This window comes from Physcomitrium patens, chromosome 6 (genome assembly GCF_059467195.1).
Source record: "Physcomitrium patens ecotype Gransden chromosome 6, ASM5946719v1, whole genome shotgun sequence".
Classification (NCBI taxonomy): Eukaryota; Viridiplantae; Streptophyta; class Bryopsida; order Funariales; family Funariaceae; genus Physcomitrium; species Physcomitrium patens.
In genome coordinates this window covers 17,746,118-17,771,339 of record NC_143415.1, presented here as the reverse complement: position 1 = coordinate 17,771,339, position 25,222 = coordinate 17,746,118, and the positions used below count along the sequence as shown (strand labels likewise).

The 25,222-nt window shown below is 39.8% G+C and overlaps 4 protein-coding genes across 13 annotated transcripts; 2 read left to right on the top strand and 2 right to left on the bottom strand.

Moving 5' to 3' along the window:
- Positions 1-1,922: 1,922 nt before the first annotated feature.
- On the bottom strand, positions 1,923-7,360 carry LOC112283359 (fructokinase-1). Of its 7 annotated transcripts, none has more exons than XR_002970081.3 (11): positions 7,123-7,360; positions 6,103-6,919; positions 5,526-5,707; positions 5,060-5,272; positions 4,697-4,894; positions 4,403-4,537; positions 3,980-4,096; positions 3,584-3,701; positions 3,241-3,399; positions 2,853-3,041; positions 1,923-2,071 (listed from the first exon to the last, which is right to left on the bottom strand). XR_002970081.3 is itself a non-coding variant. In XM_024521949.3 (10 exons), the coding sequence occupies exons 2-10, from the start codon at positions 6,368-6,370 to the stop codon at positions 2,950-2,952; spliced, it is 1,482 nt and encodes a 493-aa protein (XP_024377717.1). In that variant the 5' UTR covers positions 6,371-6,919; positions 7,123-7,360; the 3' UTR covers positions 2,658-2,949. The 7 variants fall into 7 exon arrangements, 5 of the variants coding, with proteins under 5 accessions (XP_024377719.1, XP_090107574.1, XP_024377717.1 ...); XR_012217673.2 differs by lacking the exon at positions 1,923-2,071 and adding an exon at positions 2,428-2,537; XM_024521949.3 differs by lacking the exon at positions 1,923-2,071 and having other exon boundaries at positions 2,658-3,041.
- A 1,612-nt stretch (positions 7,361-8,972) lies between these two features.
- LOC112283361 (uncharacterized) lies at positions 8,973-12,404 on the top strand. Of its 3 annotated transcripts, none has more exons than XM_024521953.3 (9): positions 8,973-9,216; positions 9,774-9,843; positions 10,028-10,165; positions 10,321-10,490; positions 10,901-10,985; positions 11,217-11,273; positions 11,512-11,637; positions 11,732-11,799; positions 11,958-12,404. In XM_024521953.3, the coding sequence occupies exons 1-9, from the start codon at positions 9,110-9,112 to the stop codon at positions 12,271-12,273; spliced, it is 1,137 nt and encodes a 378-aa protein (XP_024377721.1). In that variant the 5' UTR covers positions 8,973-9,109; the 3' UTR covers positions 12,274-12,404. The 3 variants fall into 3 exon arrangements, with proteins under 3 accessions (XP_024377721.1, XP_024377724.1, XP_024377722.1); XM_024521954.3 differs by having other exon boundaries at positions 8,991-9,216; positions 9,766-9,843; XM_024521956.3 differs by lacking the exon at positions 11,732-11,799.
- Positions 12,405-14,746: 2,342 nt separating this feature from the next.
- On the bottom strand, positions 14,747-18,650 carry LOC112284041 (OVARIAN TUMOR DOMAIN-containing deubiquitinating enzyme 1). 2 transcript variants are annotated; one of them, XM_024523542.3, is made up of 9 exons: positions 18,087-18,648; positions 17,929-17,963; positions 16,850-16,915; positions 16,604-16,687; positions 16,342-16,464; positions 16,147-16,199; positions 15,856-15,905; positions 15,438-15,538; positions 14,747-15,156 (listed from the first exon to the last, which is right to left on the bottom strand). In XM_024523542.3, the coding sequence occupies exons 2-9, from the start codon at positions 17,944-17,946 to the stop codon at positions 14,869-14,871; spliced, it is 783 nt and encodes a 260-aa protein (XP_024379310.1). In that variant the 5' UTR covers positions 17,947-17,963; positions 18,087-18,648; the 3' UTR covers positions 14,747-14,868. The 2 variants fall into 2 exon arrangements, with proteins under 2 accessions (XP_024379310.1, XP_024379309.1); XM_024523541.3 differs by lacking the exon at positions 17,929-17,963 and having other exon boundaries at positions 18,087-18,650.
- Positions 18,651-18,754: 104 nt separating this feature from the next.
- On the top strand, positions 18,755-25,128 carry LOC112284039 (nuclear pore complex protein NUP88). The gene is made up of 14 exons (XM_024523538.3): positions 18,755-19,324; positions 19,749-19,912; positions 20,156-20,284; positions 20,533-20,677; positions 20,973-21,034; positions 21,217-21,454; positions 21,767-22,286; positions 22,406-22,701; positions 22,858-22,965; positions 23,249-23,498; positions 23,663-23,877; positions 24,002-24,117; positions 24,450-24,512; positions 24,720-25,128. The coding sequence occupies exons 1-12, from the start codon at positions 19,004-19,006 to the stop codon at positions 24,101-24,103; spliced, it is 2,550 nt and encodes an 849-aa protein (XP_024379306.1). The 5' UTR covers positions 18,755-19,003; the 3' UTR covers positions 24,104-24,117; positions 24,450-24,512; positions 24,720-25,128.
- The last annotated feature ends 94 nt before the right edge of the window (positions 25,129-25,222 follow it).

Genomic DNA, 25,222 nt, shown 5'->3' with positions numbered 1-25,222 from the left:
CCAACTCAATTCAACTCAACAAGACCACAACAACAACAATATGCTACTTTTTTTTTTTTTTTTTTTTTTTTTTTACTGCTACTGCTACTGCTTCTTCCTCATCGTCTTGTGCCTCCTCTTCCTTCGAACTTGTGCTCACTGTTCCATGATGCTGTCTGTCTTGCACTCCTAGTTGCTGTTTTCGGAGCCTTCTTCCCCAACTAGATCTGGCCCTGTCTTTGTTTTCCTTGTTGTTGTCCATGGGCCTTATTTTTTCTTTTGCCTCTTCCTGCCCACTTTCACTCCCTTTGGATTTTTTTTCTCACTCTTTTCCTTGCTTTGGGTATCTCTGTGAATACTTAGAATGCCATGAATAGGGAGGGTGGTATTGCATCCATGAGGAGTTGGGTGTGACGTGGCTTTCTATTGAGGATAGGGCAAAGTATAAATTTGTTTGCTTGGGTGGTGGAGATTTGTTGCTTGGTGTTATTTTTATAATTGAATTAAATTGCATGAAAAGGATGGAAGTGTTGGTTTGTGGTTATTTTATTTATTAAATTGTTTAATGAATGGGCTTGATTGTGCCTACAGGTTTGAACCATTCAAAAATTATTTGGTAGCAGACATGTTTTTATGTATCCAGAAACAAACTACATGGAACTTGGCATGCTTTTTTGACAGTATTATTATGAGTGCATACGACAAAAGTCTTTGCAATAATTTTTTTTTGATTTTTTTAAAATAAATTTCATTTGCGGTGGTTTGAACAGTTGAGGTTTAGCTTTTCTAAGGAAACTATGATTGATGTGTTGATAAAAATATGTTTGTACCTAAATCAAAAGGAATCATAAAAATCATGAACAATTTAAGAAGTTAAAGTAAATGGATTGTAGGAATTTCGTATTTTATGATATTATTATTGTAAGTAAACCGTGTATATATCTGTATTTTAAGTATCTTATCTCTTGAATTTTTGTTTTAGTTGTGGTGGTGTTCTTATATGGCTTGTCAAATATTTACCACTCAAAATTCCTAAATATTATATGTATATTTTAAAGAAAACACATATAAAATATAATCATTTGTTGATCACTTTATGGTTACATCATTTTCGGTCACTTAAATCATATTTTTAAGATTGCTTTAAGTAGAATTAATAGTTAAAAACAAGATAGAAAAAGACAAAACAATAGCTGAGAATACGAGGAGAGATATAAACCCGGATGTAGTTGTAGTGAAAGAGATAGGTTATTTTCATAAAAGGGTAATAGAAGAGAACTGAAGTTGTCACTGAACATTATTGTTTTCAGATAAAAGCAGACTCATAAGGAGATTTCGAATTACAAGATACATTCGTCAAATCATAGTGTTATATTTGCTGCACATTTTTGCAATTTAGCTTTTATTAAAAAAAAAAAAAAAAAAAAAAAAAAACAAGGATATAAATTTAGTCTTCCTAACGTTGGAAGGAACATGGGAGGCAGGTAGTGAAGCTGGAACCAAGAGATCTCACATGGTTAATCCCTTGTTGCATCATGTTAATGAATGAGAACTATGCAACTGAGATACTAAGATACTTGGAGAGTGGAAAACCTAAATAAAATCTCTGTGCACAGGCAGATGAACAGCACTAAGTAAAGGTTACCATTGCTTACCGTGACTCTTTTGTAGGTGAACTAGTCTGAGCACAGGTGGCTATAGCCACAAGACAAACCTTAATACCATATTTGCAAAGTTTATCAGTATAAATACATCTGCTGTAATACACTTTGTTGTGAACATCCAAAGTTAACAATGACAAGAACTCAAAATTCTTAGGGTCTGCAAAAAACAAAACATTAATTTAGAGGTAAGCCTTATGTGTGAATCACAGCAGAAGTAAAACAGCAAGCCACATCATGCAGGCTAATCCTTCTACACAACAATCACTCAATTGCACCTGCTGAACAAATTAGGACCAAACAATTTCATTAGTACAGACTGCACATTATTTTTCAGAATTTCCAATTTTCTAGGGAGTATTCCTAATAAGTGCCATGCCGTATGCACGTGTGGGCTGCTTATGCAACATGATGTCTTCTTCCTCAAAGGCCTGCACGGTCACCAGACACCACAGTGAGAACAATGATGTCTCCGTGGGTTACACCAATGAGTCGTGGGGTTTGTCTAAATATCCCCATAAAAAACGTCATTCAAAAATGTAGCTAGCAGAATTGGGTGGGTAAAGACAGGATTTGGCTCTAACTCCAAATCATCTACACAAAACTTGAGACCACTGACAAAACAGCTAGTTGTGTGTGTAAGGCTCTGCCTCCCTCATTCTCTTTCTCTCTATGTATTTCTATATTTACGTTGATACGTTTTCCAGAGAAGGTAGAAAGTAGAAAAAAATGGAGATAGAAAAATAATATCTTTATCCTGCCTTTTTCCTAAAATTGAAAGAAATAGTTTAGGAGTAGAAATCTGAAGCTTATAATTAAAAGTCAAGGCACATGTTCTAGATCAAGTTCATTACTTGCAATTCATCCTGCTTCCACTTGCATGAGTACGCTGCAGTACTGCAAAAGCCTCATGTTCAGGTCTCAGAGTTTTAATATGAACCAAACTCCAGGTTTTGTTTTAGCACTAAAACAGTGAAATACCGCCAATGAAATGAAGTTCGTGAGTGCAGAGCATGACAAACAAATATGGAGCGAGCATCCTGAAAGTCTTCAAAAGATTCCACAGTTACTACAGCACAAGAGTGCGTACCTGCATAACATCTGGGGAAACACACCGAAACTGAAGCCTAGACTCTAACGTGTGAACTTAGCGTTCTGATTAAAGTAAATGAGTGTATCAAAATTCGCTTATGGTCATGTTCTTGCAAGTACCAGGCTTGGTAATATCTTCCATTTCTTGAGGAGGCATCATCCCAATCAAGATTCTTCACTCCTACATCGTTGTTGTAGAAACTGGCACTTGCGTTGTTTACAGGGTTGTAGTTGAGTTCCTGTATCTCCATTTTTGGTAACCGTGCCACGAAGCATCCGGGCTTGACATAGAAGACCGGGTCGGTGTTCCTGAAGAGGACACAGCCGCTAAATATAAAACTTGGTTGATTATTACTCTCATTTGTTTTAGTTCAATACTTTCGAGTAACCGAATTTGATCCCGGAGAAAACACAACGACAGCTGCCGTACTATGCAGAACATTTACACGTGGACACAAAACACATATTTCTAAAAGGCTCCAATGACGGCCTCGCTAGAATTTCTTACCGCATCCCCACCGCGAAATCTGAGATATATTTGGTTCCAGTTTCCCCTCGTCACCATGATTAAATGATGCAATTGCTCTTAGAAATAAATATTTACCTGGACTGCCTAAATGTGGTTCCATTATGCAGATATAATCACATGCAGGACTTCTAGAAATGCCTAGCTCAAGGCAAGAAATAAATAATTAGATCCACAAGCCCAAAATATATGCTCCATCTTTTACAGATTGCCGTCGCGACTTTACAAGAAACTCTTTTAGTCGAAATTGAGTACTTGACAGGAACAGGAAACAAATTAGGTAGCAAACAAATCATTAGATAACCAAATAGTCTAGGAGTTTTACGTATAAGCCTTAAGACAGTGTCCTTGTCTGGGAGCGCTGGAATGGCTCCTCTTTCCGTCGTTGTGATGGCTCCGCATGCATTCGCAAATGTGAGAGCATTACGAAGCTTGGGCTCATCCTGCAGTTATACACGAACACAGTGTTAAATCATGGATGTTATCGTCCTGATATGACCAAACATGTGTAAAAAGCACAACAATACAGCCAGTTCAAGACCCATTGGCCAGCAAGTGCCATCAACCAAAAACACAGTCTTATTAAATTTGAATGTGCGCAAGGAGGACCAGATTGAAACACGAAAAACCATGAACTATTCACCACAGTAACAAAGTAGCTATACAGACTTGAAAAGAAAACAGAACTAACTAGTTCACATGTACTAAATGTTTTCCTTACGTCTATTATGGATGGGACTACTGCAAGCTGGCTCAAGAGGCCGGCACAAAATGCATCACCAGCTCCAGTGGTATCAACAACTTGAACCTTAACACCATTAACATGGCCTCTGAACTTCTGTATTACCATTCCCAGGAAATAAATTAAGAACATACTTACACAGCATTAAGTGTGAGTAGTGCAATCTCAAGATGAACATTACATTGGCTTGATCATTGATCGTGTTTCAGAGAATAACCGCCACCAATTGGAACTATTACAAGCACTCACTACATTTTTCTTAGTCATAATTAACAGACAGCTTCCATCAAACACTATGTATTATCCTCAAAATGTATGGAACTCATTTTCAATTCGAAACATGTCAAATCAATCATATGAAAGACCAAAAAGACAGATATACTAGGATGACGAGGAGCATACTGGGGTGTAGTAACGACATCCCTCCCCACCCTCAGTCACCAGCATCAGCTTGCAGCGAGGATGGAACATTTTCATATTGTTTTGGTCATCCTTGGGATCGCCATCGGTGAGAAAAACAACCTCCTCATCACTAACCTTCAGAAGGTATAATTTCCGAAAATCATGATTTTGTTAGTTCAAGTTGGGCACCACCAGTACGTTCTCGCCACTTACAGTGCAGGAGCCAAACACTAATGTGCAAAGCTTCATCAAAGAATTAGGGGAAGACGAGGATAGTGATCTTGTCACACAAACCTTGATGATATCGGCTCTTTCCCAAATAGACTTAATGCCCTCTTTAGCGGCCGCAGCCGATGGCCACAAGGCCAGCCGAAGATTAGGGTCGTACGATAGTAATGCACCTGCTTCTTTAGCGATGCGCATTGCTTCCAGATGTGTCGAGCGAGAAGGCTCCGTAATTAAGCTGATGGAGCCATAGTGCAAAATTGACGCCTGCAAATACAAATCAGAATCTTTCTTCTTAAGCTTCTGAATTCTTCAAACTCCTAGCTGGAGAAAAAAAGAAAATCCAGCAGTACTATGTATTTTAGAAAGTGCGTACAAAATTAATGTTTGTGATGACACTCTATTTTATGACGGAGTAGTACAAAGCAGTACCTGCTTCAATAAATCAGTGTCCAGCTCATGAACTTCAAAGAGCATGTCAGCACTGGGATTGCGGTAGAACATGAACTCCCGCTCCCCATCCTCCCTCAAGGTCACAAATGCTAGCGCTGTCCTTGCTTGAGAATCAAACCTAATACCTTTGGTCTCAACTTTGTTGTCTTTTAGCACATCACAGAGCATGTAACCAAACTCGTCATCCCCAACCTGCAGCATACCCCAAGCTCAATTAAGATTGATATTTACCATTGAGTAGTTCTCCCATCTTCAGTAGAATGAATACAAAGTTTACAAACTTCTGCAAAAACGGAACTCCAGAAAAGCTATGACATCAACTCCAATACAATTCATTGCCAGAGAATGCTTGACCTCTCTCGGATAATCCGATTGGGACTATCTGCATGACCAGCAAATTCGACAAGGATGGCTTCGAAAGTATATCAGGAAGCACATGACAAACCTTGCCAACGAAAGCAGAATTACCGCCGAGCTTTGCAATCCCACAAGCTACATTCGCAGGTGCACCTCCTGGTGCTTTCTTAAACGCTGGGGCATCAGCAAGTGGGACACCTCCAACCGTAGGCACAAAGTCAATAAGGAGCTCCCCGAAGCATACCACCAAATCATTCCTACCGGGTTTCACTGCAAACACACAAACATACCATACAAAACCATAATTCATTCGCATCAAAACGCCTCACAACCATGTCCACCAACATAATTGAAGACCACGTAACGTAACAATATTCAAAACTACAACGTCCACTCAGGACCAGACTTTATGAGCTCTCGGGCATTTTGCAGGGTGACCTATTTTCTGCATCTCGCTTCATTTCTCTAAGTACGACCTGAACAGAAAGACAAGCGAAGAAGGTTTCTGAAAATTTTCACATTATAGAAAAACCAAAAGAAGCACTATTCAAGTTGGTAGTCAACATAAACACTGTGATAAGGAAGTTTCACACCAGACTTGAGAAAGCTGTGCCTAGGCAGAGATGGAGGGAAAAGTAGCAGAGATTTTAGAAAAGAATTCCCACCTTGGACAGTAATTTGATGGACCTTGAACGACGAGACACTTATCCCAACCCCTTGAGCAGAAAAATTGGCAGTGATAAGAGGAAGAAACGATGACTTCAGCAGAGCAAGAGAAAACAATGCTGACGACGATGCTGAGGGAAGCTTCATTGGAGAGATCAAACGCAGTTGGGATGTAAAGCCAGATGACACCATGTTGGAAACAGTGCGAAAAGATGGCTGTACATTACATGGATTGCAGAACAATCTGCCGACACATGAGCATGCCATCGATATACCCTCACTTCTCCCCCCTACCAGCCCACTCCTCTTGACCGCAATTTCTAATCCTTTCAATCTTGCGGCTTCCTCCGTCTCCTCTTCGCCAACTTCCTCTCCCCCACAACACTGTGAGCACGTCAGTTTTCAATTCTGGCTGGTCTTACGCCGACTTCATGGGCAATTCAGATCCAATCAACTCTTCCTAGACCTCTCTTCCTTAAAATTCTCCCAATTGCCTGCCGGCGAGTAAAGCAGAATTCTCTTCTCCTTCTTCTTCTTCGATGAAATTTAATCCGACGCACAATGCACCGGAGCATGCTGAGCACATGACAAACCTCTGATCGCGCTCTACCCCTTACCGTGCTTTACAAAAACCCTGCAACGCCCCATCGCCACGGCACTCCCACCCCCTCCTCCTCCACCCTCACCCTCGATGCCCGTGGCGTCCTCTGGCCCGAAAGTTCCAAACAACGGATCCAAATGGCACAAAGCTGGACGATAATTAAAGGTCTCCACACCAGCAGAAACTCCGCAGACCTCTGCTCATTACCACACTACCTGCAGCAAACGACAAGACAATGATCAACACATTCCTAAAATCGAAAACGAAGACCAAATCAAAAATCTATAACAAAGACACGCCGCACACACAGCCAAAGCGTGAAACAAAGAGAATACGAAACGGCATTGTTGTCACGATACTACAATCACATGACGATTGATCACTGAACATATGAGAGAGAGAGAGAGAGGTGATGTACCGAGGCGAGGACCAGCAACGGCATAGCGAGAAAGGCGAGGGAGATGCAAGAAGTCACAGTGCAAGGGCAGTGGGAGGAGGTGAAAGAGCACCTTCACAAGGAGGGCACGATTGGAAGAAAGGAAAGCGCCATCGCGCATAGGAACGGAGCCGAATGCATCATGCCAAGAAGCAAGAAGGAAATGCGGGTTGTGCTCCATTTGATTGTGTGTCTCACTACTGCGAGAGGATCGGCCCCCTCTCCGCTTCAACAACTCCTCCCCTTCCCCCTTCCCTTTTCTGATCATATCCCTTGTTCCCGCCTACTGTCTGTGTCGGGGTGGCGCCAGCCCTCGGGATTTCATTCTCCATGTCTCATTCTCCACGTCACTCCCGATCCGCCTCACCCCGCCTTTTCCACCTGCATGGACTGACTGACTCTGTGTGCCAACTTACTTCATGGCAGGCCTTTCAGCTAAAGAATTTCCCACAACCCCTCGTTGTGATCATTCGATGAATGCTCTCTTGCCACGCTGGCTCATGTTCTTGCCACGCTGGCTCATGTTCTTGCCACGCTGGCACCCATCCCTTGATGGCTTGGGTGGGTTTGTCAAATTCAGGTGCTTGTAATAGTTGCAAAATTTTATAAATTAAAAAATTAATTAAGGGGATTGTAAAATTGACTTAGGCACTTACTAAACTGACCCACCCTTCATCATTGGTTGAGAATTCAACAACTTTTTCATTGGTTTTTGACTATTTTGATGATGGTTAGGATGGGTGGGTTAATTTAATAATTTCCTTTATTAATTCATTACTTGTTGCACAAATAACTTAACATGAAGAATAGCATTCTTTTTCAAGTTCGGAAATAAAAAGTGGGGTATTACAATTATTGTTTGAAGACACTTGTACCAAGTAGATGTAGGTTTGATCATAAATTTTTGTTTTGCACATTTTACAATTGTGGATTAGTATCTAATGCGTTTTTAAGTAATGATGATGTAATTTCTTTGTCAACTTCATTTGACATTGTGAGATTTGAATGAATTTTTGTAAAGTAATACTTTATTTCAAGATAAAATCTATTATTGTATTTAGTATCACTTTTTATGATATTCACATATTTGTTGTTCATTGTTGTATTATATAACATTGTAAATTAAAATTTTGTTTTTAACTATGACTTCTAATGCAAATCAAGGGTCTCCAACAATAAATAAATGAAGTATTTTTTAGAATTTTTTCTCTTTAATATATATTTTTTATATTTCATATTCTATTCTTTGAGTATACTAAAGGAATGGAAATATATATATATATATATATATATATATTTATAATTTATCTATTTGCAATTACAACAATAAATCTTTTTTATTTTTCTAATAATAAAATTGTGAGTCGATTAGGTTATTGTAAATTTAGTTTTCACATCATTTTTCTCTCAATTCTACTAACATATGTTTTCACAATATAATTGTATCTATATATATATGTGTGTGTGTGTGTGTGTGGTTTTCACTAATTTCGAATGAAAATAATCGACGAGGATGAAACTCATGACTAGGTGAACGAGGTTGATTGAGCAGCGAAACCCTGTTCACACAGCCATCTCAATATAACCCTCAACAACTTGGGCAACGCTTCTTTAAGGTCGTAATAGAAGTGGAGTCAGAGAAGAGACACGTTTGATTATCCACGTGCGTGCGTGGTTGCCACCTGTCACAGCCTTCCACAAAAAGCCTACGTGGAGGGAGGACGAAGAACTGCTCATTGTCGTCGATGTTTGTCATCCATAAAAGGACGTTATTCATCCAAATCAACTCAATGGCGCCAGTTCAGGACACGGAGAGGGGAAACCCTAAACCCTGAGTGTCAGTTTCGAATTTCCCGGTTGCGACGTCGTCAATCGCGTGGCATGAAGCAGCGTGTGCATGAATCTCAATTAACTTGTCTTAGATCCCTATCGTCGCGAATTGCGCAAGAATGTTTTGAAATCTGCTTTGATGGACATTTCTAAGGTTTTTGAGATGGAGATAAATCCAGACGGCAGGGCGTTGCGCGCTGCGTTTCGTGCCATGGAGCCGACATCAGTGATTATTTCTCTGGCTAGGTGACGCAGTTTTCAATACCTGGGGACTGGATCACGGTCATTTTTTTTTGGATTGCCCTGGTCGTGTCAATGCGTCAGAATTTGCGTATGGTATTTTGCACATGCTAACTCTGTGGATAGAATGCATCCTTGCCATTCTTCTCTTTACGTGAATCGAAAGTGGATCGTCGGTGTTTCTAGTGGCTGATTTTGTCTCGAAATTAGTGAAGACTGGTAAAAGAGAGAATCACAAGTGAACGATCGAGTCGTTTCCCTGGCAGTATACTTATGGAATTGTTTTAGCTATGTAATGTACAGTTAGTCTTGGGATCTCATCTTGTCACAGCGTGCTGTGTCTCCAACCTTTTCATTTTATGTGGGGGAGATCGAGCGATTATTGTCTAGTCTTATTCTGTTTGTAATATTCCTTCCTTGAATATTGGAGTGCATCCTTGCGTGGCGTTTTCGTTTGATTCTTCTGTTTCGCCGATTAATTTTAAATTTGAATACTAATAAAAAATAACGTCGGTCTCTACTTGAGGTGATTTATTGTAATGTAACTCTGTGAAGCTATGCAGGAAACTAGGGAGGAGTGTTCTGTCGAATGATGCTCAGTCATTTTTTCTGGACATGTGCATCAATGACGAGGTTAACTGGCTTTTAACCTACTATTTTTATTCTTTTTCTGTTGCATTTCTTATCCTTGATAGCTCAATCTACGTGTAAACAACCTATTCTGACGAGATGCTAAATGGTACCGCTTGAGTTCAATTTAGAAATCGTGGTGAGGGTGCTTTCTCACGCTCACTCTTCTCATGAAGTGGTCGCGAAGATTTTCAAGCTGTACCCACCAAGTTGGTTGTACGTAAGGCGTACTTTGAAGGAGATTATTTTGGCAGCTGAAAAGGACGGTGAGGAAGTTTCTGATGGCTTGTATGAGCTGCACGCTATCTATTTGCTGCCACCTCAGGTGACTGATCAACTTGTATCACTTGTGTCATCAGATCAGGGACATTGTGGTATTTCTTTGTACAGAAAGTTTAACATGAGCATGTACCTCCGATTTACAGTCAAGCATCTGAAGGTATATGCTGGTTACAAACTCACTGAATATGACTGTGACAGGATGGCTCCTCTGAGCTAGCTTCAAAGTGCTATAAAACCTTCACTTATACAGTTCCCCCCAAATCTAGATCATACCTGGCTTGCCAGACAGACTCTAAGAAGTTCTTGGAAGAGGATGAGCAGCTAGTGACACTTCGAGTCTCTTCGAACATGCTGGAAGGTGGCACTGGGTATGTGCCTCATTTCACATGGCCAGAGACGATTTAGAGTTTTTTTTGGTCGGAAAGCATTCTTTGTCCATGCCTGTTGATTAGGATCAACCTTGATTGCCATCTTCTATCGCATTTTTTTTTTTTTTTTTTTTTTTTTTTTTTCATAAATGCCAGCGGCAAACCTGTTAGTAGGTGAGAGCTGTGAGACGATGTGTATCATGTTGTTCAGTGAAACAAGATAGCTCTCTGAAGGGGGATAGGTTCTCACTTGTATTTATAGTGTAGTCGAACTTCAGGTGCGTCAATGAAAATATATTCATCTTTAATGGTTGCGGGTTACGATTTTCCTGTAATCCAGCAACTGGGTCGTAGTTAATCCTTATGGTGCAGCAAGTCTGTAATGTTTTGTCATGGGTGTATGGTTACAGGTGTAGTACGTGGCCTGCTGGTCTTCTGCTCTCTGAGTTCGTCTTAAGCCATCCAGAGCTCTTTTTTGGAAAGAACTGCTTGGAAGTATGTATTGCTGAATGCTTGTCAATACTATATGCTTTTCTTTCCATGACTTTGCTTAATCTATGAAATGTAAAAACCATGTAAAAAAAGGTTTTGCATTCCTTTTGTGATAATGTGAGGCTGTCGCTAAATCTGCATACACTTAACGTCGGATTGTTTTGTATATTTTTTTATCTGAACCAACTGTTATCAAATAGGACGATGACTAGTATTACTTTGCTTTAAATTCAGGTAGGGGCCGGAACAGGCATGGTTGGTGTATTGCTTGCACGAATTGGTACAGGAAAGGTACTGCCTGGCGCTTTTCTTCGTAATTTTCATGTCAGAATCACCGAATACGTTTGCTCTTATGTGCTGAATTGGAATCACTGGAAAAAACACTTCTCTCTCTTTCAGGTTGCATGATGTGTTACTCGTACTCTTTCTATATGTTAAGTACTAGTAAATTGGTAAGCATATGCTAGGTGGTGATTCAGGTTAGGTCGCTGTTGAGGATTTCTGATTCTAAGTTTCATGTGTGAGTCAGATCATGTTGACTGATGGTTCTTTGGCTACCCTGGCCAACTTGAAGAATAATTTGTCTATCAATAATGTGGAAGTGGAAGAAGCGCAACAAGCCAATAGTGATTTGAACACACACTCTTCAACTAGGGTAAGAGTAGCAATTTCTTTCCCATATTGCACGGTAGTTGTTTCAAACTCTTGGTACAGTCACCTATTTTAATTGGGGACTACTTTCTATGTAGGTGGAGTGCAGGCAGTTGACATGGGAGACACTCTTTGATAAAGAACGTAATTTGGATTGTAATGTTATGTAAGTTGATCTTCATTTTCTGTTCAGTACTATACAGTTGGTTTAATCATAGAGCAATGTTTTTTTAGCACTGTGTGATGGCCATCAGTTGTATCATCACATGTACCAGCGAGACTTTTACTGTATATTTCTAACTGTCTTCCTTAATGCCATTGCAGCTTGGGGGCTGATTTGATTTATGATCCACTTAACATACCACCTCTTGTGAATTTGCTGGCGTCTCTCCTTCCGGTTGGGCGCCCAATACGGACTAATGGTTTGGAACAGAATGTGTACGAGTATCCTGTAGCATTTATAGCATCTGCTATCCGGAATCCTGATACTCTTGTGTATTTTGTGGAGACGGTAAGGAAAGCAGGTTTAAAAATGGCTGAAGTTGGAGAGACCATGCGACCAGCTATTTGTTTAACTGGTATCAGTGATCTTGATAGATCAACAATTTTAATACATAAAATACAAGCTTGGAAAGATTAGCTTTGAAACAGAGCATGTTTCTTGTTATTTTTCAACGCATAACTGTTTTATCATGTAGTGCAAGATGGCAGCTTGTTCATATGAACGTCTTTTATTTTAACATAGCATATTTGCGTGTAAGTAATTTAACATACATTTGAACAAAGCTTGAAGTTGGTTGAATCCTATTACTTTGTTTAGAGTTTTGTTCAAAATTTACACATAAGAGACATTGACAATTTGATACAACATTGATATATTGACAACTTCGTACATCAATATATGATCTATCAATCTGTTGTATTTATCTCAAGGTTTCACTCAAAGATGGTCTTTCAATTTGTCAATTAGCACTTGATGTTTTGTGGATTTGATTAAGTAGGTTCTGTGATTTATGTGTAAAAATATCAATGAGTTTCTACCAAATTTAGTGGGTTTAGAATACCAAATTTATATACACACAAAAGAAAAATAAATTTGTACATTATATGAGTTGAAAGCAAATCATGTGAAGTCAAAAACACAAATTCAAAGATAAAAGATGTGAAATAAAGTATTAATAAATAAGTTTGAGAAGTAATTATTATTATAACTATAATACCTTTGTGTACACATTAATAGAATTAGTTTGCTACTACACATAGTCTAACAAAGCCAATACTAATTAATCAAAAACTCAATTAAATAGAAGTTTTTTCACAACAAATATAAATTATGGAGTTACAATGAGGAGTTCTATTATACATATTGGTACTAAGTAGAGTAAGGGTAAAAATGCCATGATAGTATAATCATTGAAAATTTGATTTTTTAACCTTCAAAGCCAATGAAAGAATCAAGGCACAACTAGATATTCATCAAAAATATTAGGCTATTGGCTCTTATGTACCTTAACAAATAAATTTTAACTAAAGAAATTGTAGTAAAAAACCATTTTTTTAGCACAATTACAATCTCTATAATACTACTAGCTTTTAAAGATTAGAAGGTGACAAGGTGGTTATCTTTCTAATATAAGTGTTTCTTTATTTACTACTAAGAGTGGATTGACAATGTTTTCAACATAAAAATCTATATATTTTCTATAACCAAAGAATTATCAAAAATATTTGCATACCATGTGCAATGCATATTCTATATTGTTTTAAAACAATAATAACATGAGGAAACAACTCAAGTTGATTGTTATTGCCAATGCAAGAAAGATTATGAAATAAGCCTATTGTGCAGCATTGCTTCAAAAACAAAATCCACAAATTTCATCAAAATCCATTACTTAAAGTCAATATTGGTGTAAAAATCATGCAATAAAGACTTCTTTATGTAATATAACTTTTTCCCAAGCTCATAGTTTGAAAAAAACCAACTTTTATAAAGCTCCATTACCATCTACACCAATCAAAACATCTTTAAAATTTTCTACCATTTTGTTGGTTCAGAAGATGTTATTTTCATTTTATTTCATGTTTTTTCTTTTGATTTTTTTTTAAACCCTAAACCCTAAACCCTAAACCATTACCCAATAACATGTTCAAAATAACATAATCACTCTATTGACCTCACTTTGGTGGTGAATGTGTGCAACATTGCCATTTTTCCCTCTTCATTTGTACTACGTCAAGTTGACTACATTACCAGTGAGAATGTTTTTAACTAAATTGATTTGATGGTGGATTGCCAAGGCTAGAACAGGAATCACTTCCAAGACTACATGGCTCCTAATTTGCAAGCATAACATTCAATAGTAGTAGGTAAATTCATCAGCAGCGTTAAAAATCATCAACTGGAACACACCTTTTAAAAGCATATGCCCAGTGATTTTTCTTGCATTCTCAGATGCTACATGTACACTAAGTGTTTTTTCGAGACTTAAGCTCTAGCCTAGTCGACCTTCCTCACCGGAGATTTTCTTACGGACTCCGAGTAGTGATGTTTTCACAGTGAAGTGGGTGAGGATAATGACACAGTATAACTACATTTACTTAGCCTGCACAGCTGTTGACATTGAGAGATGTGCTTCTAGGTCACGACTGCAGCGAAACCTAGGTCGCTAAAACAAAGCAATAGGTCTAAATGATGTCAAAATCATCCTAGCTGACATTAGAGGATCTAGCGCGTGATTACTCAAAAATGTGTACTCAGGATGACAATAAAAGATAATACACAAGATGTATCGCTGCAAACAAATGCGTCTAAACCTGCCGATAAAAAATGTCTACTTCAAAATTACGATGCAGACACAATTCTTCCGAAATTTTGTACCGTAGGAAACACATCCAAGCAACATGGATTCCTTTCTAGGGATCAGATTCTAAACGAGAGACAGATGGTTTAAGTTTATTGCCGATTACCAACACCATCTGAAGAACTCAGTTAGATAGTGCTGTTCGCCTTGGCTTACCAGGTCGGTGAGAACATTGTCAATAGTTCCATGACAGATGGAATTGGATGCTGCTGGATCACAGCCGGAGCGTGCTAATAGAAGCTCAAGATCTCAAGCAGGAGAATGATTTCGGTCGAACCTTGTTTAATCGTTCAAAGTCCTGTGGTACATCAGTTGGAAATGCCTCTAATGAACCACAGCAAAGTTATTCTGTCTACTTGGAAGTGCTCTCGTTACCCTGTTTGTTCCAAATTAGAGAGTAATGCATCTTCAGAATTCTCCTTACGGTACAAAATGTCATAATGACCTGGACGATATAGAAGGATCACATTAGGTTCTACAGCCGCATCCATTCCTTCGGGGATGAAGTCATGGTTGTTCACAATCACAGGCTTGTCATTCACGTCCCCGCTCTGGTCAAGATAGACGACACGTACAGGTACTCCCAAAGCATCTGACAAAGCAGTAATGTGGACATGATCACTTTCCTCACCCATAGGTTCCACTGATGACCGACGAAACTGCACCATCCACATTCGCACTGTGAGTAAATTAATTGTGGATACATAGCTATAAAGACATGGCTGAAACATCAAACTGAAAACATGAAGAGCGTGACGCACTTGGTTGTTCAATTTTCACGCTGATTGATTTCGAAAGGCACATAGAGAAGCCTAGCAAATTGGACCTTGAACTGAAAATACCTGGAGCCATTCAAAAAGAGACTGATGTTGCTGTACCACGAGGATATGGATGAAAAAAGAGAAATGACATAGTAGAGCGTCTATAGCCAAAAACCCACCTGTACAACGCTCATGTTGCTCATTCCCTGAATAAACGGTTCAAAGAATTCCGTACGTCGGCCTATTTCACCAGACGTCACAAATCTGAAAAACATCACCACTGAAGTCTCCATTCTGTAAGATAACTTGCTGAAAATACACTACAATCAAAATAACATTCTCAACAGTGAGGATAAAAAAGAGGACTAAAAGACTTGAATAAGACATTATGAACGAAATTAATTCAAGACACTCAAGAACCCAAAGTAACCAATGTCATCTGAGCCACTCAGAACTGAGAGCAGAATCTTCTGAAGTGAATGAAACCTAACAGAACAGCTGTAAACGACAAGTCTGGTTTTACATATAAACGACAAAAATAAGCCTCGAAGTCTGACCCTCACGAACATTATCACAATTTCATACCCAGTCACTTACCAGAATTGGAAATGTATTGGTCTCTGCAGCGCTCTACTAGTGTCTCAAGGCTGATCCACCACAAAAAGTTAAATTAGTTTCAGAAACTCCATTTTCAAATAAAAAAAGCACGTTAAGATGTCACAGATATCAAAAAGGGCAGGGCATTGAGGAACATTGCTCAAATGTGCAACAAAACTACCGAACACACAAGAAAGCGTGGAGGGAAAATTCCACTAAACAGTATAATTTGGTCAGGAAGCTAAGACGGTTTCAATTTGTAATTAAAAAATAGCATACGTTTTTTTATACCTTACAGAGACTTCTTTGTCTTGAATGACGCTCTGCAGCTGCTCAACAAAAATCTGAGAGAAATGCAAAGATATAACATTCAGTAATTGACCTTATTTTTAAATGTGATACTCTTCAACCTCAAATCTACGTCTCCAGAAGTAACAACTTCGACAACCTTGTATCAACAAGAGCCAAAAATGTAGTGTCACTTACAGCCAGAAAATCTTCAAATGTGAATTCAGCAAAACCATGATCAATGAGGGTTTTCTTGCAAATCTCAATAGCCTTCTCCATGCGCGCGACCTCAGCTACATCTTGTGTAACTAATAAATGCTCCTGCACCAGTCATATGTTTCAATCAGAAAACACTCAACCAAATCAGGCTTAAAATCAAAATAAAATAAAATAACGATAAAATTGAAATGAACAGAAATTTGACACAGTATGCGTTTCAGAGAAGAACACTTGTGCTCACCAAGTAAGAGAACATAAAACTTCGGAAAAAACAGTTTCCATCGCCACGAGCACGCCTAATTGCACCGTACTTTTGTTTCAGTATCTGCGAAATGATCATCATCAATATATAGTACAAAAAAAACCTAATCAATAATAACTTCAACATGCACACTCGCCAATTCTGACCGAGTCTATGGAAGCAAAATGAAAGATGAATCAGTGAACTCCTATCTCGAGGAATCGAACTAAAGCTCTTGACGTTTACCTGGAGCTTGGCAAGAAAAACACGGCTGCCAGCTTTATACTCTTCTTCAAGTACAGAAAGTGGCTCCTGCAATGAGAGGGAGCACAAGGAGTCTTTGAGAAAAACCAACTTCATTGTTGTGGTTAGTGATGGCCTTGAGGGGAGGAGCTAGACGACCACTCTTGCAAAAGCAAAATCAAAGAGGACTGTTCCACATTTTGTAGGAGGATTTACACCACCTGAGATTCTAAGGCATAAAAATCTGCAACAAGAAGCACGAATACCGCGGAATGGTGGCGTAATAAAGTCTTTGAAACACAAATTAGAGATGACAGAAAAGCTTATCCCAGAATCTGAAAACTAGTTTAAACGTGCTATTGACTAGAATTAGTTTTTAGGACATAATACTTAATTGGTTATAACTTGTGCTTTTATCTAGTACACATGAGTCGCTAAATAGTTCTCCAGCGAAACTCCACTTCTCTCGATGATTTGAAATGCATCACGAAGCAACCTCAAAGTCAACGTTGCCTTTCAATTTAGTTGGCGCATGAAGTACGTGCATACATTATCGTCTCTTAGTCTGGTAAGAAGAAAAAAAAAAAGAAAAAAAAAAGAAAAAAGACAAATCACACGAACTGTCCAATGTTATGATAATAACCAATCACTTGATCTAAATGACATCCCTGACGCGAACTTAGATAAACCCTCAACACAAAGAAAGGAGACCCAAGACATACGGTAGGGCGATGGTGCCATAATATATTGGAATAATAGGACGGAAGCTCAAGAAGAGCGAGGAGGAAAAGCGTTATTTCTACTTTCCAATACTTCCTGAAAAGGCTACTACAAAGACATGCATGGTTGAAACTATGAGCCAAGATCTAACTCGTACAGATTTTAGTCAAGTTTTTGACTCCATCAATGTTGTGATCACTTCTGAGAACAACAAAGAGGTGTGTATTTAGGTCTCTGACCTTCTTTGAACTACAAACCTGCTCCATTATTAAGACTGACCATATGTTTATTGTGCCTATCTTCAGTGGCACGTGCATTCGAGATTGGCGTCACCCATCCCAACGTAATTTTGACAGCCTTACCTTCAGAAAACTACACATTCTGCGCGATGTCGCCTCTGTAATAACCGTGTGACGTGAGGTCAAAATCAATGCACCATGATAAGACTATACATTACACGATTACCAGTCCGCAGCTTGCAAGAGAAAAAAATATATGTGAAAAAGCAAGGCAATCCCACCTTATCACCCACAAATTCAAGCTTCTCCGCATCAACAGCCCTAATTTGGTTATGAAACGCCTGCATCTCATCATCGCGAGGCATATCTTGGTCACCTCCAGGTAGACTCCCATTTTCCATCACATTCTCCGTCACATCCATGTTTGTAATTACACCGACGTCTCCACCAAAGACTACGACTCACACTCTTATCTCACTCCGGCGCTCCTCGAAACCGATCCTCTCTTCGAAGAAATGGCCTCTGCAAGACCAATGCACCCTACCCTGGCCTCGGAAAAACTCAAAACCCCACCATCTGCTCCACAAATAAGCGCAACTCGCCTCTCCACTCGCCGAATGTGCTAATGCAACTCCATGTCAAATTCGGCAATCGTGAAACAGGTAATGGATCCAGAGTAGAAGAAGCGAAGTAGAAGAGGGGGATTGTAGTAAGTGGCGAAGGGCGTCGTCACCGTTTGTGGAGCTCTCCTCCTCGTCCCGTTTTGTCGTCCTCCATTTTCCTCCAGGTCTTTCAAACCTTCGCTCTTCTTACTTCCACGCAACGGAGAGAGAAAGACAAAGCGAGCGAGAGAGTAAAGACAAAAATCATGGCTGATTATTATTTAAGCTTCGCTTGGCTCATACCCTCCTCCTCGGGACATCTATACCTTGGTCGCTCATACCCTCTTCCCCTAGGTACCCACCCATGCCTCCTCCTCCTTCTTCGTCGTGAGCTTGGGAATGATTTGAAAACCAAGCTCGAAGTCCTTGTAACGCCAGCGATTCTTCCGAATAACGAGATGCAAAGCGTGATGGTGAAGCCCTTCAATCATGTGTGGTTCTAGTGTTTAGGTCTGTGCACTAGATTTGGCGTTGCAGGAGGGGTGGGTTTTTTGTGTGAGGCATTGGGGAGGTGTGACTTATTTGGGGGATCAGCGATGTCGCGGGAGAGGGGACGGGACGAGGAAGATGGTGGAGAGAAGCGGTCCAAGGTTTTCCGAGGGCGAGCCGAGGGCTCGGCCTCACGTTTCGACAAGCTGCAATCGAATCCAATTTTCAAGAAGGTGTGCTTGGAAGGGGAAGACGAGAAGACTTCGAGGCCTCGGCTGGGCCTCAACCTCATTGCGAGTGATGGCAGAGGGCATTTGTTCGCCTGGAATTCCAAAGAGCAGCTGCTGCATCACGTGGAAGTGCAGCATTCCGATTCTCTGAAGGCCAATGCCGACAATCCGTCTCTGTTTGCCTCGAAGATCTTTAAGGTTTTTCATTCGACCAAGACTTATCCAATGTGTTGGAATCTATTAGAGCATGCTTTCTGTGTAGGTTCTACGAATTTCGAATTTTAGATTTCTTGTGTGTTTTCGTTGTAGAAATTAAGTTTAAGATTGCTCCAGCGCTTTCTGCAACGTTGTAGAAAGCGCTGAGGCTGACTTCGCCGCAGGTACACTCTGTTTGCTGATCTTAGGGCTTAGGGTTTATGTGAGCAAGTTTAAGATTGCCCCAGCGCTTTTCATTTAGCTTGAACTACATGATGATACCATATTCAGCAGTGAAGATGATTTTCGTTCTAATAGTTAGTACACTTTTAACAAATGAAGTTGTTCGGCGCAGAATTTTATTTTCCATCCTTGAGTGAGTGTTAGTGGGTTGTGTTGATCGGAAAGATTTGGGGGGATTCTGCAGACTTTCAAAATCAGTCCTGAAATCGATTTCACTGTGAGATACATAGCGTTCAACAGAACAGGGCGTTCGTTAACAGTTGCTGGGGACACTGGCTTGATCGTACTTGACTTGGCTCCTCATTTCTCAGCTCCTTCAGTCTCATCCGGAGGCGCAACTGTCGTCAGGTACTTGAATTTGATGTCTTGAATATCATTTTATTACTTGAACGACTCGTATTCATCTTTCCTGTGCTTGATATCGAGACTCTTTATTTCAAGCTCCATTATTTAACACTATGGTTACACGGACATGGAGAGCATCGGCATGAATGACTGATGTCTCTCAATTTAAGACTCGAAATTTAATTATTGAAAGCTGGCATAGCTCCACATGTTGAAATGATAGTTGCTGGGACGTACTCGTTGCAGATCTAGCAAGGTCGGGGGTAGCAGGCTGTTTAATAAAAAGACTTGGAATGCATTGCGCATATTGCAAGTCGAATGGCACCCTTACAGCGACACTCATTTGGGAGTTCTCTCAACTGATGGTGTCCTCAGGTTAGGGTTATGATTACACGTTGTCGCTTTCATGTCTCTCATCATCTTTCTTTATCTGAACATTTCATGGAGATCAGCGGGGAAACTTAAGTGCCCTTAATACTCGATATTTTCGTTTGTTTTTATGTGGACAGTTGTGTCATTAATATCTACGTAGTCGTAATTATTCTTTTCAGAATACCTTTGTGCATTTTTTTTATTATTATTTTTTAACATGACATCGCTGGATTTACTTAATGTCACAATAGGCTATTTGATTTATCGCTAGACGTTGAGGAAGCAGAGCAGGAGTATCACTTGCAAGCAGAACTTCCTGCTCGTCCAGGATCTCATCCTCTTGCACGAGCTGTTGGCTTTGCTTTTGGTGGCGAACATCTTTGGGATCGGTTTACAGTGCGTTCTGAACTTATTGCTCATTTATGCTACAGATTATCGTTGTTGTTGGAATTGTATCATAGGACGTTGCGTTTATGGGATTCTTCCAAGGCCATGCTTGCCACTACATGCTAACTTTGCGTTTTGTACTGGTGCTTTTCGAAGTCAAGATAAAGAGGCCTCTTTCTAATCATTAAGGAACCATATTACGAAATTACTCTAGGCCTTTCTTATCTAGGGTCTAATGTCTCTTGTAATAGAGTTGCTGGAAGAAAATTAAGCTGATGAGCGTTTTGTTTTCCCTGGTGCAAAGGTCTTCATACTTTTCAGCAATGGCTCCATCTACGTTCTCTGTCCTGTTGTGCCCTTTGGGAGGTACTAATACCAAGCCTTTTCTTACACGCATTACCTTCTTTTTAATGTGCCCAGTTCAACTTATTCTTGGTCCTTCAGCAGGTGTGTGCTCGTTTGAAAACCGTTCCTTCCGTTAGCTAATCGTCGTGTACACGATTGACGATTGTTTTTGATAGTACCTTATTGATTGGTGTGTAACGCAGTATGTTCAATGGAGCAGCGATTGATGAGCTGGTGAAGGACGCAATGCATTTCACACTACCGTCTAGCACTCGTGACTCAACAGTGGTGCGCAACGCAAGTTTGGCACTCGCCTGGCTCGAGTCAGTATTTACTGGTCTTGCAGCGTGGTCAGAAAGCATAGGGAAAGAAGCTTTACTTTCATCCTTTATGTTGAAAGCACACGCGCATGTTCCGTTAGATGCTTCTGTGTTACTTCAGGTGAGTATCTCTGGCATTCTAGCCGACACGTTTCGTGTATATACCTAGCTACACAGGGTTGTTTTTTTTTGGTGAGGGGCATATCACGATGCATAATTGAAGCCTCGGAATCTAATTCTTTTCGTCATTTGACGTACTCAGAAGGATTGTCTTGCCTTTAATGTTATTAACTTTGTCATGTCGAGCTAATGTAGGACATGCAGTTAATATTGAAAGTGTCTTCAAATTTCATTAGCTACAGCAGCAGCCCGTAGCATTAGTTTGCATGGGGTTAGTATAATGGTTGCTTATTACCAGTTGTGATGTTTGCAGGGTCCTCTACCTATAACAGGTAGTGTGGCAAAGCAGGCTGAAAATATAGCGTACACAGTTGTAGGCTCGGACAGCATACTTGCCGTGAGTGGGAGAGATAGCTGTATTCATCTCTATGGCGTGGATGATGAGATGCAGCCCATGTGGAATACTGCCAACCCTCCCCGACTTACAGTAGATGACGATGGTCATATCTTATCGGTTGGCATGCTTGCTCAAGTTGCTCAGCAAGATCGGCTGTCAACCTCTGCATCTCTTCGTAGTATCGTTAATCAACATGGAGATGGTGCTACTGATGAAGATGCAAATACCCCTTGGACAGGTCAACCACCACCTTTGGTGGGCCTCGCAGATGTTGAGCTCTCCCTTCCTGCGCTGGTGTTATCTTCTGCTCCTATTTCTCTTTTTGTCGATCCGGTTGTTCCTGAAAGGCTCTACTGTCACCATGCGACTGGTATGGATGCCATTATTTTACAATGGTTACCATTTTCTGATGATTCTTTGAACAAAAGATTTACTGGTAAGTGAAAGGCTACTTTTTGATGAGTTTACGTTTCTTTTTCCTTGAAGCAACTTAAAATTCTAATCAGATTGAAGACGAGTCTTTATTGATTCAGTTGCATTGTTTCCTGGCTGCAGGAGACCCGCGTCCATCATTGGTTCCACTTTTGGATACATGCCCTAGTAGTAGTGTCGTACCCTCACCTTTGCTAGGGGCGGCTGCTATACTGGATCCTTTGGGAGAGACATGGTTAGTTGCAATTACGTCACGTGGTGATTGTGCAGTGGTTGATGTAAAGCCACAACGCCTTCAAGCAACTCCGCTTTACTTGGAAGGCACTAAGCAAAGTGACGATGAAGCACCAGAGGTTGGGGTTTTCCAGACTATGAGTCGAGACTTGCTTCTTGGACCAAAAGACATTCCTATTCCACAGGTGATCCTTCAATCGTGTTGCTATTATTTAGATCTCTTTATTCCTCTGAACTCTTGGTACTGCCTAAACGTAGGTCTTCCTGAATACAAGTGTTTCAGAACATGTCCATCCTGAAGTAGTTTGGAAACTCAACAAATTTTTGTGAATCTCCTGCAGATTGCATCTTCTGGCACTCCTCTAACAGTGGATAGCATTGAGGGTCGTGCATTTCTCCATGATCAGTGCAAACTGCTGCATGAGAAGTACATTCAGTATGCTCATCGGGTACGACGTCAGCACTATAAATTATCGATCCTTTTTGTTTTTTAGTTTTAGAAAGGGTTTTGTGGAGCTAATCCTGCATAAGAAAGCGTAGTGAAGCTGGCCTATTCCATAGTGCATCTTTCATCAAATGTATATATATATATATATATATATATATATATATATATATATATATATATATATATATATATCCCTCTCTTGTGTGTGCAGTAATGCACTGCAAGATTGTTATTTCTTGATCTTCTTTCAAAGACGACAGGTTTTTATTGGTTTTTATTTGCAGGTACATGTGGAACTGACTTCGTTTGGAACTCGACTTCATCAAAACGTGGAGGATCAACACAAACGATTACAGCAGGCTCAGGACACTGTTAAACAGGCTCAGCGAGATACTGTTGCTCTTGCTGGACGTATTGAGAAGGCATTAGATAAGACTTGGCAACTTGAGCAGCGAATCAAAACTTGTAGCAATATGCCTGGTTTACGACATAAACCTCTCACTGAAGCGGAACTGAATTTCAAATCTGAGCTAGGTTTGTGTAATTATTTCATAAAGTTGACGTTGCTGGTGATTTTTGTTGTTTTCCTTAATTAAATATTTGAATATTTTTGCCAACGTCTGTCTTTGGTTTTAGTTCATGGTTGACCTTGTCATTTTTCGCATTTACCAGCTTCTCTCTTTTTCCCTGTTTTGCAGATGCAATGAGATTTGAAAACCACGAAATATTCCGTTCTGTTATAGAGGTGTTGGTAGATCGTTGTGAACGTGTTCTAGCCGAGTCACAGGAGTATGCCAGGGGATCTTCTGCAAGTCCAAGTCGAGTGTCGTCCCCAGGAAGCAGGAAGATGACTCCGTATAGAGGAAAGCCAGCTGCTCCAGTTGTGTCAAGTTCTCAAATGTGTCATTTGAAGGTGTGAAAAATATTGCTGAACTTTTTGAAACAAGGCTCGTTTGCTAATTTTTCATTTTTTCTCTCTATTTTGTTTTATTTTCTCTTAACCTTTTTTAAGAAAATCTGTCTCTTCGTGTGCGCAGGCTGCTGTAGAGCAGCTGGTGGGACGAGTTACTACCACAATTTCGAATCTTGAACTTGTTGATGATACACTACAACAACGGGAGCGACTTTTGGACAGATGATATTGCTGAGAAAAGTAAATACTTATATATATATATATCAACTTGTGTCTTTATTTTTGGTTATATGTGACAAATTGTAGTGGTAGTTTTCATTCACACTAATAAAATTTAACCCCATACATCACTTATGAATTTCAAATAATTGAGGTGCTTATTATCCGTATGTTTTCACATCAGTGACATATTTTAGTTCTCCTAAATAAACCTCCTTACGGTTGAAGTATTACATCGTACTCTACGGGCCTATCATGTCTGTACAAGCTAAATCGTCTCTATTGCCAGTTGTGTGGTTATGTTGTTGAATGTGCCTCTTGTAACTCTCCTGACAATGCTCAATCCTTTGCAGAATTAATCTTCCACAAGTCTACAAATATTTCGTATTCGGACAAGTTACTCATCGGGTGGTCAGGTAGTTAATACTTGAGTTGAATCAGATGAGATAGCCATTCTTTTATTCGTATGGTAGACATTCTAGTTTAGACGCACATATTTACGATTTATTTGCTGTATCTCCAGTGCAGTTGCAGTCGACATCTTGCAAACTCTTAGACTTATTGGCTGACTCAACAAGATTTAAGTAGTCAACAAACTGAGTGGTCGTTGTGGGTTTTTTCAGGTTCTTATCCTATCTTGAATTTAGGCTGGTAAGCAGATGCAATCTACTCCATTTTTGCGATTCTAATTCAATATTAACGACCCCAAGACCGTACTTTATTCAATTCTTATATCAAGTTGTTTGATGTTTTTTAGTCTAAGGTGAGACAATGACGAAGATGAGTTCACGATTGCTACATGACTGACCAGTTCTAGTGTATTATCAGTTCGTAGAAACCAGAAAGTTTTCTAGTCCCATGACGTCCGACTGTCTGATAATGAATTCACGACAATGTAACCTGAAAATACGATTGATTTTGTATAGAGTTGCGCAGAATCTGAAGTAGTTATTATACTGTTATAATAACTATTGAAATTTCTGCGCCGGGTCATGAGAATAGTCGTCAAATGATAAATGCTCTTTCAACTGCCGACCTGAATGTCCAATTTATATTTTATCTGCACAATTCAAATGCTGCCAAAGATGGAAGTACAGCTAAGGGCTTTTGCCACCACATTTTACCC

Coding starts and splice junctions, on each gene's coding strand:
- LOC112284039 (XM_024523538.3), top strand. CDS start 19,004: ATGTCGCGGGAGAGGGGACGGGACGAGGAAGATGGTGGAGAGAAGCGG. Junction 21,035..21,216: donor CCTGTTGTGCCCTTTGGGAG/GTACTAATACCA, acceptor TGTGTAACGCAG/TATGTTCAATGGAGCAGCGA. Junction 23,878..24,001: donor CTCAAATGTGTCATTTGAAG/GTGTGAAAAATA, acceptor TCGTGTGCGCAG/GCTGCTGTAGAGCAGCTGGT.
- LOC112283361 (XM_024521953.3), top strand. CDS start 9,110: ATGGACATTTCTAAGGTTTTTGAGATGGAGATAAATCCAGACGGCAGG. Junction 10,166..10,320: donor TCTATTTGCTGCCACCTCAG/GTGACTGATCAA, acceptor TGACTGTGACAG/GATGGCTCCTCTGAGCTAGC. Junction 11,274..11,511: donor CACGAATTGGTACAGGAAAG/GTACTGCCTGGC, acceptor TGTGTGAGTCAG/ATCATGTTGACTGATGGTTC.
- LOC112283359 (XM_024521949.3), bottom strand. CDS start 6,370: ATGGCATGCTCATGTGTCGGCAGATTGTTCTGCAATCCATGTAATGTA. Junction 4,538..4,696: donor AAAGAGCCGATATCATCAAG/GTTTGTGTGACA, acceptor TACCTTCTGAAG/GTTAGTGATGAGGAGGTTGT. Junction 3,042..3,240: donor GATTTCGCGGTGGGGATGCG/GTAAGAAATTCT, acceptor TGTCCTCTTCAG/GAACACCGACCCGGTCTTCT.
- LOC112284041 (XM_024523541.3), bottom strand. CDS start 18,227: ATGGATGTGACGGAGAATGTGATGGAAAATGGGAGTCTACCTGGAGGT. Junction 16,688..16,849: donor TTTTTCTTGCCAAGCTCCAG/GTAAACGTCAAG, acceptor ATCATTTCGCAG/ATACTGAAACAAAAGTACGG. Junction 15,906..16,146: donor GACAAAGAAGTCTCTGTAAG/GTATAAAAAAAC, acceptor GTGGTGGATCAG/CCTTGAGACACTAGTAGAGC.